The sequence below is a fragment of the Agelaius phoeniceus genome, chromosome 17 (genome assembly GCF_051311805.1).
Source record: "Agelaius phoeniceus isolate bAgePho1 chromosome 17, bAgePho1.hap1, whole genome shotgun sequence".
NCBI lineage: Eukaryota > Metazoa > Chordata > Aves > Passeriformes > Icteridae > Agelaius > Agelaius phoeniceus.
In genome coordinates this window covers 8,287,829-8,306,353 of record NC_135281.1, presented here as the reverse complement: position 1 = coordinate 8,306,353, position 18,525 = coordinate 8,287,829, and the positions used below count along the sequence as shown (strand labels likewise).

Here is an 18,525-nt window from a genome sequence, read left to right as displayed (position 1 = left end):
AGCTGGGCTATGGCAGCACCCCAGCCACACTGCCAACCATTGTTCCTTTCCTACAGGGAGCTGGCCACATGGTGCCCACAGACCGGCCGCTTGCTGCCTTCACCATGTTCTGCCGCTTCATTAAGAACCAGCCTTACTAAGAGCTGCAGAGGTGGTGCCTGGCGCTCCAGCTGCTCCCACCACCCCACCCGCCCTCACCACCGGCACCTTGCACAGCCCGGCCTCGCTGCTGCTCGGCTACACCACAGACCTGTCATGCCTGCAACCTTCCCCCCAGCTGGACAGGGTGAGGGGCACGGGCTGAGGGTCTCTGTCCTTGTGGGAGAGGCTTTGTGCACCTGCTGCAGCCACACCTCCTCCCTTGTGGCTTCCTGTCTTGCCTCCTCCCTGTCTGCGGTGGCAGCTGCTTCCCTCCCAGGCAGGGAGCAGTCCCCAGCACTTCCCCTCGGCCCCACATGCACACGGCCTGGGCAGGCTATGAGGAGCAGCAGCAGGGGGCGGCTGGGTCCTACTCACCTCTACCTTGGCTCCCACCACCTCTGCTCCCACTGAAGGAGACTTACCACCACTACCACAACAATCCTGCTGCCAGGGCACGCAGTGCTTCAGGAACTCGCAATAAACTCTGACCAGGGCGGTTCTGCTCCTCCTGACACCTTTGTGCCAGCCCTTGCTTCACTTTCCTCTGCTCTCTGAGGAGCACCAGTGAGTGCCAATGCCCTTTGCCAGGGAACCCTGGGCTCTGTGAGCTATGCCCTTTCTGCAGGGGTCCCTGCATCCTGGAAACGAGTGACCCACCTAAATGGCAGCAGCGCAGTCACACTGAGCCCTCTGGCACTGCACTAAGCTGCGTTTGCTCCCAAGGACCCAAGCTGGGCATCAGCTGCCACCTTTCCATCTCCCCACTATGTACCCCAGCATGGACATGTCCTCCAAGCAATGAGGCCATGTGGTTGGAGTCAGGTGGTTTATTAGTGTAATGAACAGGCTGCAGCAGGGATTCCCAGAGCACCCTCTCCACCTTGCTGCGCCCCACCAGGGCCTGGACGCCCTGACAATGTGCTGGTGGTACCAGGGAAGCTGCTTCCTACCTACAGTCTACGGGTCCAGCCCGGGATCTGCCCTTGGTCCAAGGAGGAGAGCTAGAGCGAGCTGGGATCCAGGCTGGGCTCTGCAGGCTGGGAGCTGGAGTAGGCAGCGGCGGTCGGCACCGGGCGGTATTTCTCAATCACCTCCCGCAGCCCCTTGGAGAAGTGGAGATCAGCTCCCACTGTGAGGAATCCCTGCAGAGGGAAGAGGGTCAGTGCAAGGCTGGAGGTAACAGTGCCCTTCCTAGCAGGACATGGAGGCACAGGCTGTGTCCATCCCACCACATACCGCGTGATTGGTGACCACCTCCCTGGTGAAGTCCATGCCTTCAGGCAGTGGGATCTGCACCCCCTTCTTTGTCCTCTCTGCAGAGAGGGAGAGCTGGGATGAGGCTGAGCTCTGCTATGCCCCTGCCTACACTCCCAGTTGTGTGGGAGCAGTGATGCCTACCATTAATGATGGGCATGATGGTCAGCTGCAGCAAGGTCTTCAGTGGGGCCTGCAGTGAGAACAGCTGTGGGAGAAGAGCTGGGGTCAGTGTAGTGGCAGAGCTGCCAGCCAGGGCAGGGAGGGCTGTAAGGGGGGATCCTGAATGGACAGCCTCTCCCCAGCCCACCCCAGCTGTGGCTGGGTGTAAGGGTTCCCAGGCCATCAGCATGCTCTCACCGCAAGTGACTCCAGCGCTGACTGCTTGGAATAGATGCGAAACCTGCACAGAAGGAGGCGGTTGTGAGTAGGGTGTGGAGGGGACCCTCCCCATGCCCCATGGGACCCCAGCCATACCGTCGTAGGTCCAGCTGCACACGCAGCGCCTTCCCTTGAAGAAACACCTTGGCACTCAGCTTGGTTTCCTGGGGAAGGAGAGGGCTGACTCACGGCAAGCAGAGGACAGTAGGCCAGTTCATGCCACAGGTCCAGTGTCCCTCTGCTTGGTGACACCAGTGCCTCACAACACAGGATGAGGGACACTGCTCCCGTATACACTGGGGTGACTGCACAAGGAGCCCCAGCCCCCCTCTCACCATGGCCATGCTGGAGAGCTGGACAGGTGGGCGGTCCGGGGGCACCAGTGAGATGTTCAGGAAAGCAGAGACAGAAACTGAGGTCCCTGAGGGTTTGATGGTGCAGCGTGGGGGAGCAGAGACCTGCAGCACCAGCCGCAGCGGAGCATCCACAGAAGGGCTCTGGGGAAGGCACGTGAGTTGGAGGCTAGGCACAAAGCAGGCTCTGTCCTAGGGCTCTGCCATGCCTTCCATCCTGTTTGGGGGCTCCTTACCAGCATGAAGATGGTCCCAAAGAATGTGGCTCTCAGCAAAACCTCCAGGTCCTTGGGCACCTGTGGAGAGCACAAACTACTGGAGGGGGAGCAAGCCACTGCTGCAGGTCCCAGCAAAGCTGCTCCCTGGATGGCCCCTCCTTTGCTCCGTAACACAGCCCACCCCTCCCTCCTGCCTGCACACAGTTTGAGCATCTGGTGCTCCTTACCTTCTCCCCCTGGAGCTCTATGGTCAGTACTCCTGCCTGGAAGTACGAGTGCATGGCTGAGTCGAAGAAGTACTCAGAGAAGGCAACATAAACCATGCGCTCAGTCTCCTTGATCACCGGCTCCACTGCATGGTTCTCCAGCTCCTGGTCCTCTCTCACCCGGGGGAAGAACATGCCCTGGACCAAGAGCAGGAGAGGTTCCCACAGCCATGGGGCAACCCTTACCTGCTCCATGGAGCCCAATGTGCCTGCTGGCACAGCCTTCTCCACAGAAATGGGGAAGGACCAGCAAGGCAGGACCCAGCGTTCACCTTGAAGTCGAGCTCAAGGGTGTCAGTGGTGATGGATGGATCCCGTAGGAGGGAGTAGTCAATCCCGATATGCTCATCCACGTAGTTTCTCACTGCCAGGGAAGATGTGCAGGTGTGACTTAGCCTGGAGCTGCCTGGCAGCTTGATGTCTAGCCCTGTCTGCCTGACAGTGAATGGGATTCCAGCCCTTTCCCAGGGCAACACACACCAGGCACTGTGTCCAGCAAAGAGTTCAGCAGCACCAGGCTGGCATGCTCCAGGGATGGGCAGATCTGCAAGGCAAGGAGCCAGGTTGAGGGGAATCACTCCCAGGACTGGATGAGGAGCTGCAGAGGCAGGACAAGGCCCAGCAGACAGGTGGGATACAACTCTGCCCTCTCCCACACATGAAGGATCGAGCCCTAACATCCCACAGCCCCTCCCTGTGCTCAGCTGTACCTGCTGGCTGAGGAGGAAACGCATCCCTGTGACGATGAAGGTGCTCAGGAACTCATAGACCTTCCTGGAAAACACAAGACTGGTTCTACACTGCTGGTTCTCCCTGTGGCTCTGTGCCCATTCCAGCACACAGCTGGGCTGAGGAAGCACTGAAGGTGTGGGAAGGGGGTTAGGGAGCCAGGCACACACAGAGGGGTCAGGTGTTACCTGAGTGTGCCAGAAAAGCCAGCGTGCATTCTCGCTATGGAGGCATTGCAGGTCATATTGGAGATCTTGAGGCGCCCAGCCTCATCCTTGGCCAACTGCAGCACTGTGTAAATGTGGACACCATCCGCAGAGGCATTGATGGACCCAATGTCATAGCTAGAAGCGGGAAAGCAGATGAGAGGAGCACACAGCTCCTGCCAGCTGCAGGACAGCAAGGCACCTGTGGCACCCAGCAAGTACAGCTATGGGGTGGGCTAGCACCCAGAGCAGGAGGAAGGGGAGGCAGCTCACAAGAACCAGTAGAGCAGCTGCCTGCGGAAGCGTAGGCTAATGGAAGCATTGCTGATGTTGAAGACGAGGTGCTGCTGGGGCTGGAAGTTCAGGTCTGAAAAGGCCAGCTGCAGGTCTGTGACCTTGACCCTGCAGGGAGGGGACAGGAGTGGTTATACAGACAGATGGGCATAGGAAGCCGTGGGCAGCAGGCAGCACTCACTGGCTGATGTTGTACTGGAACTGGCCCTCACTCCCATGCAGGTCTGACACCGTGATGTTCTGCAGCTCCTGCTCCACAAAGCGCAGCCCCTCCTGCTTCACTGCAGGGAAAAACGAGGCTGGGCTGGGACATGCCCTCCTGGCAGCATCGCCCCTCACAGCCCCCACTGCTCCCCGGCCACCCCATGGTGGAGCAGTGCAGGCAGAGCCCTACACAAGCACAGACCCCAGGAGGGTGCCCAATGTCCCTCTTTCCCAGACTGAGAGATCCTGGCCGGCGCCTTACCCAGGTCCAGCCCCTTGGAAGTAATCCGGATCTTACAGCCAGGAGCGCTGTGTGAAGCTGTGACCAGCGAGGGCAGAAGGAGAAGAAGGAGGCAGCCGCTGGCAGCCATCTCGCACCTGGAGGCAGAGAGCAGGGTCAGCACGGACTGGCCTGGGGACATACATGGGTGTCAGCACAGACAGGCCCAGGGGACACAGTGGAAGGGAAGCAGCTGCTGTCCAACCTGCCCAGGGCAGGGGATAGCTCCAAGGAGCACCCCACGGCTCCAATGTTCTCCCTGAAACCCCCCAGTGCTGCCCAGGTTGCCTTTGCCCAAAACCCCTGGACCAGCAGCCCATGAGGGGCACGGCTCCCACCCCAGGGTGCTGTGCACAAGCCCCCGCACCGGCCCTGTGGAGCCCGAGGGTCCCCCATCGGGGAACACCCACTCCAGCACTCCCCCACCCTAAACACACCCGCTCCCCAAACCGCAGGGCCAGGCGCCAGCCCCGTGCGTGCTGCTGTAGCGGGGAGCCCCAGCAGCTCGCAGAGGAGCGAGCCCTCGCCCGTGGGGCCGTCCCACAACCCTCACAGCCCCCCCGAGATGTGCCGCCTGCCCCTAGGCTGGTTTGAGACGGGAGCTGGAGCCTGTCCATCTCGCAGCAACAGGCAGAGCTCCGTGCGAGCCTGCGGGATGGGACGGGGCTCCCGCACATTTTCCGCCAGTTCTCTGAAGGAGAGGATGGGGACCCCCTCCCCGAGGCTGTGCGATGGGACGGGGCACCCCCCACAGCGTTTTCCTCCAATTCTATGAAGGGAGAGGATGCGAGATCCCCTTCCCTGGGGCCCGGAGCCACCGTCCTGCCCAGCGGCTGGGGACTCCCCCACACAATGCCGGCTCAGTTCGGGTACTTACAGCGAGGCTTGTCCTCGGCTCCCGGCGTGGGGAAGCTGAATCACGTGAAGGCAGGAGGGAGGGAGAACACCACCAGCTCCAAGACTTTCTTTTGAGCTGGCTGAGGTTTCCCTGCCTTTATATAGCCCCCAACTGCCACTCCTTGTGGGTTCACAGCTGGGAGGAGACAGCGGGACGGGCGGACGGACGGGGAGGATGCAGGTCTGTGTCCCGCCGAGCCCGGCTGGCTGCCAGCATCGGCACAGACAGCGGCTCGCCTGGCCACCTCCGGGCTGGACACAAAGCCTTCCTCCTCCCGAAATCACCGCTCCCCGCGTCCTGCACACGCAGCCACAGCCATGGATCTCTCCAGCACCCCCGTGCAAACGGCAATGTCCGGGAGGGCCTGGGCTGCTGGGGACTCCCAGTCTGTGTTATGAAGCTTCTGCCAGTGCTCAGCTATCCCAGCTTCAGTGCAGACCCAGGCCGGGGGTGCTGCTGAGGGCTGGTTTATGGCCATCTGTAACATGAACCTGAGCAGAGAAGCTGCGGAGCCTCAGGACTGCCCCGACCCCAAGGCAGGCAGCACTGGCTCTGCGGGATGCGCCTCTGGACGGCCTTGCCCCGTGTGTTAGCGGCAGCTGGGCTGGCTCCGGGGTCGCAGCACCGAAATAGGCACTGCCAGAGTGTCCCCATGAGCGCCCACGGAAAGACGGGCAGCTCCTCGGCCCGGGGCTCCCTCCCGAAAATCCTGCCTGGCCGAGCCATGCCGAGAGTCTGCCCCTGCTCTCTCCACCCCCTCGGCCACTTGAGCTGCCTCGCTCCAAGGCTGGAGTTTCACTGTCCCTTCACAGAGTCCCCTCTGCCCTCAGGGGTCGGTCTGAGCCGCCCTTTGTGCCTCGGGGGGTTATCGGTGCTCTGGGCAGTGGAGCCGGGCTGCTGGAAGCCCAAAACGGGAGCCTCAGTGCTTACACAGCACTTACACACCCCAGAACTGCTGCGCCAGCGTTAACTCATTAAACTGACCCCGGTGCTCCCGGAGCAGAGGGCAGGACTCCGGGAGATGGGAAACCCCTTGGAAAGCTGGGCAGTGGGGATATCCCAGGAGAAAAGGGCAGGAGAGGCCTCGCAGTTTCCCCATCCCGTCTTCCCCGGGGGCCGTGGGCCAGCACCGGCCATCGGCTGCCCAGGGAGCTGCGGCAGAGGCAGGACGGGTGCTCTGCTAGGTGGATGTGGCAGAAGCTCCGCCGGCTGCGAGAGGTTCTGCGGCCCGCAGGGAGCCCCAGTAACAGCCGTGTCCTCCTTCCACGTCCCGTGCCATCCTCCAGCATATGCTGTGGAGCAGCAGCCGCAGGACAAGGGAGCGACCCCAGCGACCTGTGGTCCCTCACTGCCAGCGCCCGCCGGCTGCCACCGGGACCCGGGGAACGGCCACGGCAGTAGTGTGGGGAGGACGTGTCAGCGCTACGCCCGAGGGACCGCCGGGACAGGCAGCGGCTGCTAGGGCCAGCCCGGGCTGAAGCGCAGCGGGAGTAACCGCTGTGCCCGGCGGGCGGCGGAAGCCCCACGCCCCCACATCAATACAGCCCCCCCCGGCCCGGCCGCCACCCCGCCCCGGCGCCGCCGCTCTTCAAAGGCCCTTTGGTGGCGACCGCTGCGGCCGCGCCCTGTCAGTGCCGGGAACCGCCCGCGGCGGGCGGGAGGGCGGGGCCGGCCCGCACGGAGCGGCTCCACGACAGCGCGGGCAGGACCGGGACCGCTCCGCACCCACCGCGGGGCGGCGCCCGCCACAAAGATGGCACCGGATGGGCGGGGTGACCGCGCAACCTTTGCGCATGCTCCACGTAATTCCCCCAAGCGCGGGCTCTGCTTCGCGCATGCGCTCCACACCCGCGGCCCCGGCGCAAGATGGCGGCGGCGGGGCGGGCGAGGCGGAGGTGGGGCGGCGGCGGTGGCGGACGCAGCGGTGCCCGGTGCCTGCAGCCCCTGGCCTCACGCCCAGGTAAGCGGCGCAACCGCGTGGCCGCGGCCCGCCGTGCAGGAGGAGGCGGCGGGGACCGGCGGCGGCGCGCGGGCGGCGGAGGGGAGGCGGCGCAGGCCCGCGGCCGCCATCTTAGAGCGCGGCTGCTACTGCCGCCGCGCTCCCGCCGCCGCGCCCCCGCTGTGCCCCCGCCGCGCCTGCGCGTCGCGCGGCCCCTCCCCGCGGCGCCGTAACGGGCTCCTGTCTCCGCAGCCGCCCCCGCGGGCCAGGCGCGGGACGCCCCGCTATGAGGATGCGGCCCCGGCGCGCCAGCGGCGAGCACGGAGCGACGGCCACGCGTCCCGCCAGGCAGCCCGCCACCGTAAGTACCCGCCCGGCCGGCCGCCGCCCCGCTTAGGCCGCGCCCCCGGACCGCTCCCGGCCAGACTGCAGAGTTGTCGCCGCCGCCGCCTCCTCTCCGCACTCGCTGGGCGCCCGTGGCCGCCCGCCGGCCCCGGCCCGCCGCGCCGAGGAGCTCCGTGCCGTCTTCGCCGCTGGCAGGGCAGCCCCAGGAGGTTCCCGGCCGCTTCCCCGCGCAGACACGGTGCCCCGGTGCCCAGTGCCCGTGGTGCCCCGGGAGCGCTGCGCTGCTCAGCTCCGGGCCCGCCGGCCGGCGCTCGAAAAGGGGATGGGTGCCGATGGAGGAGGCGATGGCCTGGCTCCCAGCCTCCTGGAGCAGCCGTGGTTCTGGGATGGGGGAGAGCCGCGGGGTTGTCCCGGGGGGGCTGTCGCTGATCTCCTTTGTCTGCATTTGCTGTTGTCTTGTACAAAATTCTATCTCGGTGAAATGGAAACAAATACCGGTCCTGTTTGCTGTACTTCTTTACTCTGTGTCTCCTTACCCCTCGCTGTGGTCTCTGGTTGTGCTGCTGCTGCTCTAGGTTGTAAGCTCTCTGGGCAGGGACAGCGTTGTACCGTGTTTGTGAAGCACTGTATGCATTGCCATGGTGTATAAAAACATACCGTAATCACCATAAAATGCTTCCTCTGGATCCCTGTCACTGTCTAAGTCCCAGTGTAGTTACATAAAAGTAGAGTGGCTTCTGCCAGGATTCCTGTTAGTTTGGCTGTTTCTTTTTCCCAGACCTTAAGGGTACTTGGATTTAATACTTGTTAACACTGATCAAGTGATAAAACTTCTTGGCTATTTCTACCATTCCAGTTTATCCATAAATGGGAGGAGGCAGAGCCAGTCACCCTATTTGACAGCTCTTTTGAGCGATGGGTGGTGAAAAACACTGGCTGGTCACTGGAGCTGGCATGTGCCATCCAAGCTGGCCAGGGCTCTGTGCCCAGTGCTGTCTGTGAATCCTGACAATCATGACTTTGGGAGCTCTGGTCCCCCCAGTACACACCAGTTCACTCCAGGGTGTGCGTGCTCTGTGTAACATGCAGGACACAGCAGCAGTTGCATGTGCAAGTGTAGCTTTAATTTGAGGAGGAGGGACTAAACATCTCTCAGAGCTTCCCTGTGCTCCTGCCTCGCAGCCCTGCCGTCTCCAGGGTCCCTGTACCCACAGGCTGACACAAGCCTGAGCTGTCCCCCTGGCCTAGCTCACCTTGGCACCTTTGTGAAGTGGCTGTAAGGACACGGTGGGGTTGGAGTTCAGGAGGGAGTGTGAGATTGCACAACGCTCACTGCTGAGGCCATTAAAGGTCCCCTCTTGTGTCCTGTGCTCTGCAGCAGGCACACGGCATTACCTGCTTGCTCTGGGGCAGAGACCCAAACTCCAGGTGTCCACAGTGTCCCACACCTTCCTTTGTGTACCCTGCCTGGAAGGATGGAAACATCTTCCAAGGGGCTGAAGGAGTCGAGTTCCTCAGTGCTGATCTCAGCCAATGCTGTGGGCAGCAGAGCTACTGGCCACTCGCTCTTGATCACTGTTTGTTCCTGCTTCTGTTCTGCTGAAATAGCCACTGGCCTTTATGCACAGGAAGGGCAGCAAAGGCTTCAAATCCCAGTGACAGCCCTAAAAAAATCCAGAGTTTTTATTGGAGAGCTCCTGTATGTGGCTCCTGCTGCCGGGTAGTGTGCTGCTCAGGTGAGGAGCACACTATGCACAGCATTGTGCTGCTGCTGCCCTGACTCTGCTGGTGTGTGCTGTGGGGTGTCTCCAAAGCCTGAAGAGAGTTAAGTGTCTGAGGTAGCTGGGAATTATGTAAAATGCCTTGTTTCCCCCCAGTTCATTGCCAATGCGTTTCGGGCTGCCAGAGAAGAGCAATCTGTGGCGCTGTTTCAGAAACTTCCCCAGGGGAAGAGTGGTGACTAAGAGAGGAAAAGCCTGGCTGTTTCTCTCCAGCTGGCAACATTAAATTATGATTAAGAGGAGCTTTATTGTTCCAACAGACCTTCTTTTGCATAACTGTTGTTATGCAGATGAAAAAGCAGCAAGGGCCAAAACAGCTGGCTGAGGCCCTGCTTGTGGGACTAGGACTAGCACTAGGACGTGTCAGCCTGGGACATGCAGAGGGTAATAATTCGGGAGCTCCTGAGTCCCAGCCTGTGGTTTTCTGAACCACAGAAGTTGTTAGTCAACCTCCAGGGCTATTTTATATAGCAGATTTTTTTTTTTTAATGAAAGCCTTTTGTTGAAATGATGTGCAGTTATGTGTGTGTGAGTTGATTCAAACTGTCTCTGAGGATAACAGATCAGACCTGGCCAGTGGTATTGGTGTGGCAGAAGGTGGCACATAATCACAGAGGAGCTTATGTTAATTTTTACAATCTGATGCTTCACTCTTTGGAGAGATCTAGCTGAAAAGGGAGTATTTTGAATGCTGCCCTGAAGAACACCCTGGCTAACCCCATTTAACACTGAGCATTCCTCATAGCTCGTTGTATCCAGGATAACAGGTGTTTTTCAGGGCTGAGGTGCAGTTTGCGTGTACTGGTTCAATCCCTGTTTTATTATCAGAATGAACTTTTATTGCTACACCTGAGTGTGCCAAGCAGATCTGGGACCTTTTCTGCTGTAACACTGGATATTACTCTGTTTTTTCCAGTGTGGTTGCTGAGAAATGGCCAATGAGAATCACAGAAGCCCTGCGGAGGAAGCGTCTCTCATGAGTCACTCACCTGGCACCTCCAACCAGAACCAGCCCAGCTCCCCCAAACCCATGCGCCTGGTACAGGACCTGCCAGGTACCAACTCTGCCTTCAGGAATTCTGCAGGGCCCTGGCAGTGGGGAGAGGGGTGAAACAAGGCTGCCAAGGGAGGCCAGGAATGATGTGTGTTTCAGAGTGTGCTGTGACAGTGCTGGGCACTGCAGGGCAGGTCTGTCGTGCAGGATGCTCCTCTCCTGACTCTCACTGTCCTCTCAGATGAGCTGGTGCAGGCTGGCTGGGAGAAGTGCTGGAGCAAGCGGGAGAACCGCCCGTACTACTTCAACCGCTTCACCAACCAGTCTCTGTGGGAAATGCCTGTGCTGGGACAGCACGATGTCATAGTAAGTGCTCACTCACCGTGGGAGTGCTGTGCCAGGACTGGGGTCTTCATGGTCTGTGGGCCTCAGATTACAGGTGTGTGAGGGTCTTGTGTGCCTTCAGAACTCCTTGCTCGGTCCATTGTCTGGCATGATTCTGGGGAAGTGTTCCTCTGTCAGGTGTTGCTGTTCCAGGAGTCGTGCACCGCTCAAAGAACAGTCAGCGTGGGGGATTTGTGATGAGTTTTTCTCATTAAAAGTATTTTTAAAAAGCATATAGACATCTAGAAGAGAATCTTTCAGCTTTGTGCAGGTGTGACTAGTGGTGTCCCTATTTCCATCCACGTGGGAGCTGGGAGCAGTGCAATGGGACACTGCAGTGGCAGTGGGTGAGCTTGACGTGTGCTGTTGTTGTTTGGACTCTCATAGTCAGACCCTCTGGGACTGAATGCGGCTCCTATGCCACTGGAAGGTGGGGTGGCGGATGCCTCTGTGGAGAGCAAGCAGAGGAAGAGGAGGTTCTCAGAAGAGGTTCCACCAAGTGGCAACAGTGTGAAGAAGCCCAAGGTGGGTGTGGTGCTCTGAAACAAACATGTGCAGCCTGAAACCAAGGGGGTCTGGAGAGCTCATGGGCGTCTCCTGTGTGGTGTGCTGGTGTGGACTGTTTGATTCACTGGGCTGCTTCTCCTTTACCTGTCTCTCTGGTGCAGTAATTCATCTCTCACACACACAGGTGGATGTCCCAGGGAACCCAGCTGCTCAGCCAGTCCCCAGCTCTCCCAGTATTCCAGGAACCTCTGTTTTGAAGGCATGGTGTGTTTCACCTGAAGACAAACAGCAGGCAGCTCTTCTACGACCAACTGAGTGAGTTGTGTCCATTTGTCTTCTGTTCCTTTCTCAGTAAAGTGTTTGAGACACACAGGTTTCAAGAAACCTGAGGGATAAATCACTGCCAGGGGTCTTGATAGTTTGGTTTCCTGGCTGGTGAAATAGCCCAAGGAAACATCTTTAAAAGCATTATTTGATAATTAGCCAGTGATCTGGTTATCCTGATGACATTTGCTTCTGCCACAGAGTATACTGGGACCTGGATATTCAGACAAATGCTGTGATTAAGCAGAGGGCACCATCAGAAGTGCTTTCTCCACACCCTGAGGTGGAGCTGCTCCGGTCCCAGCTCATTCTCAAGCTGCGGCAGCATTACCGTGAGCTCTGCCAGCAGCGGGAAGGTGAGTTTCTGTTGGGTTCCGTTGATTTCCATCTCAGTTCTAGTGTTCTGGTGATCTGACTTTTGTTTTATGCCTGTCTAGTCCCTGTGTTCTCTTTTTGTGATGGTTATACTCTGTGGCATTGTTGGTTAATTGATTAGGCAGAACTTCGTGTGATGATCCTTATCAGAGCTACTGGGCATTTCTGTATGGTATTGATTAGACCCTTCTGTACATCTCCAGGGATTGACCCCCCAAGGGAGTCATTTAATCGCTGGATGTTGGAGAGAAAAGTGGTTGACAAAGGGACAGATCCTCTTCTACCGAGTGACTGCGAGCCAGTAGTGTCTCCTTCCATGTTCAGAGAGATCATGAATGACATTCCCATCAGGTACTGTTCACAGACAGAGCACTTTGTTGGGATGGTTCTGGGTCAGTCTGGTCTGGTGATTTAGCTGCCACGGTTCTGCTGTGGTGCTTCCCTTTGTTTGGATGCTGGTAAAGGAAAGCTGGAGAACTGAACCTGTCTTCCATGCCTTTGTGAGACTCATGCATATGAATTTAACTTACCTCAGGTTATCCAGAATTAAGTTCCGAGAGGAAGCCAAGAGGCTGCTCTTCAAGTATGCTGAGGCTGCGAAACGACTGATTGAATCCAGGTGGGAGCTCTTCTCACAGTGCTCTCACGTTCAGAAAAGACAAAAGGACTTTAGGGGCTTCTCATCCTGCCTTATCCAGCACTGGGCATAATGTTATTGAGGAAAAGCAAGGTTAGGAACATACAGAGGAGAAACAGTAGTGCTGGAGCCATCTTTTGATAATTATGTTACTGTAAAATGTCATACTGGGGAGCTGAATGTGTGTGGAGACAATGAAGTACTGGGTGTGGAATGTCTTTCGTTATCCCTGAGATAAAATCAGGAGTGCTTGGGCACTCACTGGTGTTACAGAGCAACAAGCTTAGAGTGGCATTTTGTATACAAGGTAGGGTTTTTCTGACCAGTTCTGCCACAGGAGACAGAACTGAGGAAGAGAGTTGGGGAGAACCTTGTGGGGGAAAGGAAAAGCTTGTAAACAGGGTAGTTTTCTCAGAGTTACAAGCCCCTAGCAGTAATTGAAAATTAGAGGCAGTGTCAAAATGGACCAGTGCCATGACAAATAAAGGCTTTTTGGGCCTCTCCTGTTGCAGAGAGGACAGCAGCCAGCTACACCAAGTTTTGGAGAGAATGTAGCAGTCTGCAGTCATGCAAATGTCTGGAAGGCCTTTCCAGAGAATGGAGGGGAGTGACAGGGATGGGCCTTGACAAGTGACAGTGTCCACATTCCCTACTGATAGAAAACTTTGGAGGGGTGTGGAATATCTTGCTGTGCAGCTGTGAGTTAAATTTTGCCTCTGTTTTTGCAGGAGTGCTTCCCCAGACAGTAGGAAGGTGGTGAAGTGGAATGTGGAGGACACCTTCAGCTGGCTGCGACGGGACCATTCTGCCTCCAAGGAGGACTACATGGTCAGTGTACCTCTGATGTGTGGCTGGGCACAGGGAGCTGGGGAGGGGACATGTGGGGACAGGTATAGGTCCTTCTGGAGACATTGAAGACCCCTGGAGAGCCAGTGGTGGCCGTTTAAGAGACTCTGCTTCTCTGTTTCCACAGGACCGCCTGGAGCACTTACGCAAACAGTGTGGGCCCCATGTGTCTGCTGCAGCCAAGGATTCTGTTGAAGGCATCTGCAGTAAAATTTACTACATATCCCTGGAATACGTCAAGCGCATCCGGGAGAAGCATCTTGCCATACTCAAAGAGAACAATATCTCTGGTATGCAGCCAGCTTTGAGGAGCTGTAGAGCTACAGCACTGCAGTTTAAGGCCCCATGGTCTGGCCTGTCTCTATTCAGAGAGTGTTACCTGTTGGGAGAGCAGCTCTGTCTCCAAAAGTCAGACAATCTGTTTCAAAGTAAGAAACAGCCAGTCCAACATAGGCTTCAGCTTTCAGTCCCAGTGTCTGTGCAGTGACAGATTGTCTTCCATCAGGTCCTGTGACCAGCTGTACCATCAGATACTACAAATACGTGATTTGCCAGGATGAAGTAGCTTGTTAGGAGCAGGTCACACTGAGCAGGGCATTCATTCATTTCACTGGACCATGCTTTTTTGCTTTGCTGCTTCATGAATTCCTGGGGATAGCTGACACCCCCTTAGTAATGCTGAGTGTTCTCCCTTTATTCTCATTTGACACATTTCTTGTGTTTTGAGCACCCCTCTGCCTCCCAGCTTGTCACTGTGCACCCTTTCTTGGCAGAGTTTGTGTTCCTTGATCTTTCCTCTGTTATTTCTTTCGTTCATGTCTGTATATCTCTCTCTAGTCAGCTTTTCCTTCCTCCATGGGGTCTGCTTCTTTCATTGCCACTGTCTGTAGTCCTTTTCCCTTTTGGGTGCTGGCTCTCCTTAGGCTCCCTTCAGGTCCCAATGTCTGCCTTTTGCCATTGTTTTTGATGCTTATCTTCCAACCCCATTAAGTCAGAGATTCCTTCCAGCTGATTTATGAGGTCTCCCTGAAGCTGAGGCAATGGATAACCAAAAGGTGCAGGGAGATTCTTTTGCCTCCTGCATTTGGCAGCCTGTGAATTTTTATTGTGCTTTGGATGAGTTTGGGGCAAACTGAAATAAGAAACAGTAGCAACAAAAGAGGGTTTTGTTTGTTTGGAGCATGCCTCAGGACGCTGGGGTGGCTGTGTGCTGTCTGCATTAGGGAATCAGCTTTGAACCTAGGTAGCTGCCTACAAGATCTGTGAGGGACCACCATGGTGGTTTTTTGGGAGGACCACCCTATTCTTCAGCCCTTTTTGCTTTGCTGTGTCTTTTGAGGTGGACTGAAGATTGGTCCCGAATACCCTTGGCTTCTCACAGGCTGCCTTTCTGTTCGTTGTCCATAGCTGAGGTGGAAGCTCCTGAGGTCCAGGACAGGCTGGTGTACTGCTACCCCGTGAGACTGGCCATCCCCTCCCCGCCACTGCCCAGCGTGGAGATGCACATGGAGAACAATGTGGCGTGTGTGCGCTACAAGGGGGAGATGGTCAAAGTGAGCCGCAACTACTTCAGCAAGCTGGTAAGGGCTGGGCACTGCTCTGCTGCCCCTGGGGCACGGTCATCTCCTGGGCAGGGCTGGGCAGAGGCTGGCCAGCTGACCCTGCAGGGCTGTCACACACTGCCATGGCCATGAGGACAGCTGCTCTCACCTTAGCTGGGGTCAGGCTCTGCTGGGAGTATTTCCCAGGTGTTGGGTGTGTGCTCTGAATAAATGTTGTGCTGCCAGAACATTGTACTCAAACCAAGGCAACCCTTGCTGAGAGACACGTGCTGCTGTGGTGGTTCATTCATTTTGTGTTAGTGACATGCTGGTGGCTCACGCAGTGACAGCAGATGTGCTGACAACTCCCTGCAGAGCCCACCTGCTCCTCAGCCTCCCTCTCCCTGTCACAATGTGCGTGTATCACCATAGTTTGGCTGTTCCTGGTGTCTTCAATGGCTGGGCTTTCTCTTCCAGTGGCTTCTTTATCGGTACAGCTGCATCGACGACTCAGGCTTTGAAAAGTTCCTGCCCAGGGTTTGGTGCCTTCTCCGTCGATATCAGGTACGGTCTCACCACAGCTGTACATCAGAAAACCTTGGCAGTACTGGGGACTTGTCTTTGCTCTGGGAAAGGGTCACAGCTTTGGGAGCCTGGAGCAACATGGGGTTTAAACTGGGTCTGTAATCTCCTCAGGTTTTGCTGAGGTAGGACTGTGGACTGGGGAGCAGTTGTGGTCTTGACATGAGAAATAGGTGTGGGTAAAGATCTTTGTGAAGGAAACCTTCAGTAGCTCTTGACTCTGAGGGCAGCTGAAGAGTCACTTGGGTACAAGAGAAAACTGATGGTTTTGTGGGGTCAGAGTTGGATAAAATCTCTAAAGAGCATTCTTGGATACATGCAGGGACTTACACAAGTTTGAGAAAGGATGAGGGGGCCCTGCATACCTAGAGGAGTGGGTGCATGGACATGTGGTCCTGGGTCTGTGGTCAGTGAGGGGAACAGCAGGAACAGCGAGTGCTGGCGCGGCTCACCAGGGTTTGCTCTCCTCAGATGATGTTCGGTGTGGGGCTGTATGAAGGGACGGGTCTGCAAGGGGCACTTCCCGTGCACATCTTTGAAGCCCTCCACAAGCTCTTTGGAGTGAGTTTTGAATGCTTTGCCTCGCCCCTGAATTGCTATTTTAAACAGTACTGTTCAGCCTTCTTGGACACAGACGGGTATTTTGGATCCAGGGGGTGAGTATTGCGTTCCCTTGCTCTGCGTGGGTGTGGGTGCATGCCCGTGAGATGACTCAGGACGAGCTGATGGGAATCTTTGCCTCTTTCTCCAGCCCGTGCCTGGATTTCTTCCCTATAAGTGGTTCTTTTGAGGCAAATCCTCCGTTCTGTGAGGAGCTGATGGATGCCATGGTCTCTCACTTTGAGGTATGTCTGCTCGCAGTGAGGTTGTTTGGGATGGAGCTGTGCTGTCCATCCTCTGCTCCTCACCACTCCTGCACCCTGAGGGCATGGACAGAGGACAGTGACAGCTGGTCACTGCTCTTAAATCAGAAGCATTTCCTTTCTGTAGGACTTATTAAACACGTCATTGCTCAGATTGTTCCTTTTCTTCTTGCACTAGAAACTGCTGGAGAGCTCCAGCGAGCCGCTCTCCTTCATTGTCTTCATCCCTGAGTGGCGGGACCCCCCCACGCCAGCCCTGACGCGCATGGAGCAGAGCAAATTCAAGCGACACCAGCTCATCCTGCCGGCCTTCGATCACGAGTACCGCAGCGGGTCCCAGCATGTCTGCAAAAAGTAGGCTTTGTTCTCAGATCCTTTGGGAACACAGCTCTGAAGCTGTGTGACAGAAATATCCTCTCCCAGGCTGAAATCAGTGGGAAGCAGGGAGCAGGCAAGGACAAGCGCAGCGCATCATCACTTTGGGTGTTTAGGATGGGCAGACAGCATGGTGAATTCAACGTCTGTTTAATGACTGCTAACTTTAGCTTGTGAGAGGTGTGTGCCTTGGGCATGAGTCCAGCTGGAACAGGTCACACCTGTGGCACTGATTTGTGCCTCTGCCAGCCCTCAGGCCTGGTAGCTGCTTGTGCTGCAGCAGCTGGATGTCACTGGGAGAGCAGAGGCAAGGGGCAGTCAGTGGGGGTTTGGTCTCCAGTGGGGCAGGCTGGTGTCTGCTCTGCTGCTGAGGCAACAAGTGTGAGTAGCAGCTTGTTTAAGCAACAGGTGCCAGAACACTGAATTTCTTACCTGCTGAGGACTGATGCTTCACTGTGCTGAGTCCCTTCTGCAGGGACAGGGGACAGCAAGGTTCCAGCATGTGCATGTACTGGTATGCAGCAATGGGACTCTGCAGCATCAGTTTCTTCCCTCTCAAAGCTCAGGAGCCTCTACTGTACTCAGAACTGCCCAAGGCTGCACTGTGCTTCCCTTCTGCTCAGAATAATGAGAGAAAGGATGGGACAAATACTTGTCTACAAGGGAAGAGGAGGAGCAGGTGTGAGGGCTTTGGGCGGGAGCCAGGGGCGGTGCTGATGCCTGTGCTCTTCCCTTGCAGGGAGGAGATGTACTACAAGGCTGTGCACAACACAGCCGTCCTCTTCCTGCAGAACAGCGCCGGCTTTGCCAAGTGGGAGCCCACGCCGGAGCGGCTGCAGGAGCTCGTTGCAGCCTACAAGCATTCGGGCCGAACCCTCAGCTCCTCGTCTTCCTCCTCCTCGTCCTCATCCTCCTCCTCCTCCTCCACAGCGGACAAAGAGCGGGAGCTGGGCCGAGAGCAGAGCAGCAGCCGAGAGACTAATCCCAACTAAGGCAGAGGTGCGAGGCAGCAGGGGAGGTGCCGGTGGCCCCGGGGGAGGCTGGCCGGGGCAGCAGAGACTGCTGGCTGCGCAGCACGGCCTGGGACTCCTGCGCAGCAGCTCCACGGCACCCGCTCTCCTCTGTGAACTGCACGCCAGCCCCCAGGAGCCGGGAGCGTCCGGCGGCCGGTGGGAGAGGAGGCTCAGCCACGGCCCTCAGCAGGGCGAGGGAGCCCAGCGTGGCGCAGCAGGAGGAGCCGGCAGCTCCGCGACGCCGGAGCGCCGAGGGAAGGGACGGCCAGAGCTGGGACGCGCGCGTGGGCAGGCAGAAGGACGGTGGAACAGATGGAGGGACGGATGGCAAGCGCGAGTGCTGGGCGCTGAGCGCCGCGGCCGGAGGGGCCCCGGCAGGAGAGGGACGGGCAGAGCCCGGGGGCTCCTGCGGCCGGGCTGGCCCCAGCACGGCTCCGTGTCCATAGTGTAAATAGTTCTGTCTGTGGCGCCCACGCTCCTCGTGGGGCTGCTCCCATCGCATCTGTGTTTCTTTCTCATGTGTGAGTCCTGTGTTCGCTGACATTGTGTCCTGGAGAGGGGAGGAGCAGAGGAGAAGAGTTTATTTGGTGTGTAAAGATGTCTTTGCAGCTGTTTTGTAGTCATTGTGGTTTTTATGCGGAGCCTCCGGGCTTTATTTAACCTCCTTGGGTTTTGTTTTGTAAGGATTAATTTAACACCGCTAACCATTTTATTACTTTTATCAAGAAGAGCAAAATCTATTTTTGATTTCTGTTTCCTAGTTCTTAGGAACATTAAAACCAGCATACAGCTCTG

General features: G+C 57.2%; 3 protein-coding genes across 4 annotated transcripts in view; 2 read left to right on the top strand and 1 right to left on the bottom strand.

Moving 5' to 3' along the window:
* Positions 1-8,194, top strand: part of CTSA (cathepsin A) — a 20,484-nt gene extending 12,290 nt beyond the window's left edge. Inside the window, exons 15-16 of the mRNA XM_054644558.2 lie at positions 57-7,184; positions 7,416-8,194. Coding sequence (XP_054500533.2) covers positions 57-140 — 84 coding nt within the window. The 3' untranslated portion in view covers positions 141-7,184; positions 7,416-8,194. The remainder of the gene's footprint in view (positions 1-56; positions 7,185-7,415) is intronic.
* On the bottom strand, positions 954-5,319 carry PLTP (phospholipid transfer protein). Its single transcript, XM_054644441.2, has 16 exons — positions 5,204-5,319; positions 4,309-4,424; positions 4,024-4,123; positions 3,822-3,950; positions 3,531-3,686; positions 3,324-3,387; positions 3,094-3,157; positions 2,886-2,977; positions 2,575-2,751; positions 2,366-2,425; positions 2,112-2,273; positions 1,873-1,940; positions 1,756-1,798; positions 1,540-1,603; positions 1,378-1,454; positions 954-1,283 (listed from the first exon to the last, which is right to left on the bottom strand). Exons 2-16 carry the CDS (start codon positions 4,415-4,417, stop codon positions 1,143-1,145), a joined length of 1,506 nt encoding a protein of 501 aa, XP_054500416.2. The 5' UTR covers positions 4,418-4,424; positions 5,204-5,319; the 3' UTR covers positions 954-1,142.
* Positions 7,072-18,525, top strand: PCIF1 (phosphorylated CTD interacting factor 1). Of its 2 annotated transcripts, none has more exons than XM_077187487.1 (16): positions 7,072-7,184; positions 10,206-10,344; positions 10,525-10,649; positions 11,055-11,192; positions 11,359-11,489; positions 11,700-11,854; positions 12,077-12,224; positions 12,409-12,492; positions 13,239-13,338; positions 13,484-13,646; positions 14,764-14,936; positions 15,375-15,461; positions 15,951-16,135; positions 16,231-16,324; positions 16,521-16,696; positions 17,457-18,525. In XM_077187487.1, exons 2-16 carry the CDS (start codon positions 10,221-10,223, stop codon positions 17,707-17,709), a joined length of 2,136 nt encoding a protein of 711 aa, XP_077043602.1. In that variant the 5' UTR covers positions 7,072-7,184; positions 10,206-10,220; the 3' UTR covers positions 17,710-18,525. The 2 variants fall into 2 exon arrangements, with proteins under 2 accessions (XP_077043602.1, XP_077043601.1); XM_077187486.1 differs by lacking the exon at positions 7,072-7,184 and adding an exon at positions 7,410-7,524.

What these genes read in the sequence shown, in the direction of transcription:
- PLTP (XM_054644441.2), bottom strand. Translation starts at nt 4,417, where the DNA reads ATGGCTGCCAGCGGCTGCCTCCTTCTTCTCCTTCTGCCCTCGCTGGTC. An exon ending in TTCCAGTACAACATCAGCCA is followed by an intron (nt 3,951 to 4,023) that starts GTGAGTGCTGCC and finishes CCCTCCCTGCAG; the next exon opens with GGTCAAGGTCACAGACCTGC. An exon ending in AGCTCTCCAGCATGGCCATG is followed by an intron (nt 1,941 to 2,111) that starts GTGAGAGGGGGG and finishes CTCCTTCCCCAG; the next exon opens with GAAACCAAGCTGAGTGCCAA.
- PCIF1 (XM_077187487.1), top strand. Translation starts at nt 10,221, where the DNA reads ATGGCCAATGAGAATCACAGAAGCCCTGCGGAGGAAGCGTCTCTCATG. An exon ending in AAACGACTGATTGAATCCAG is followed by an intron (nt 12,493 to 13,238) that starts GTGGGAGCTCTT and finishes CTGTTTTTGCAG; the next exon opens with GAGTGCTTCCCCAGACAGTA. An exon ending in GCCTTCTCCGTCGATATCAG is followed by an intron (nt 15,462 to 15,950) that starts GTACGGTCTCAC and finishes TGCTCTCCTCAG; the next exon opens with ATGATGTTCGGTGTGGGGCT.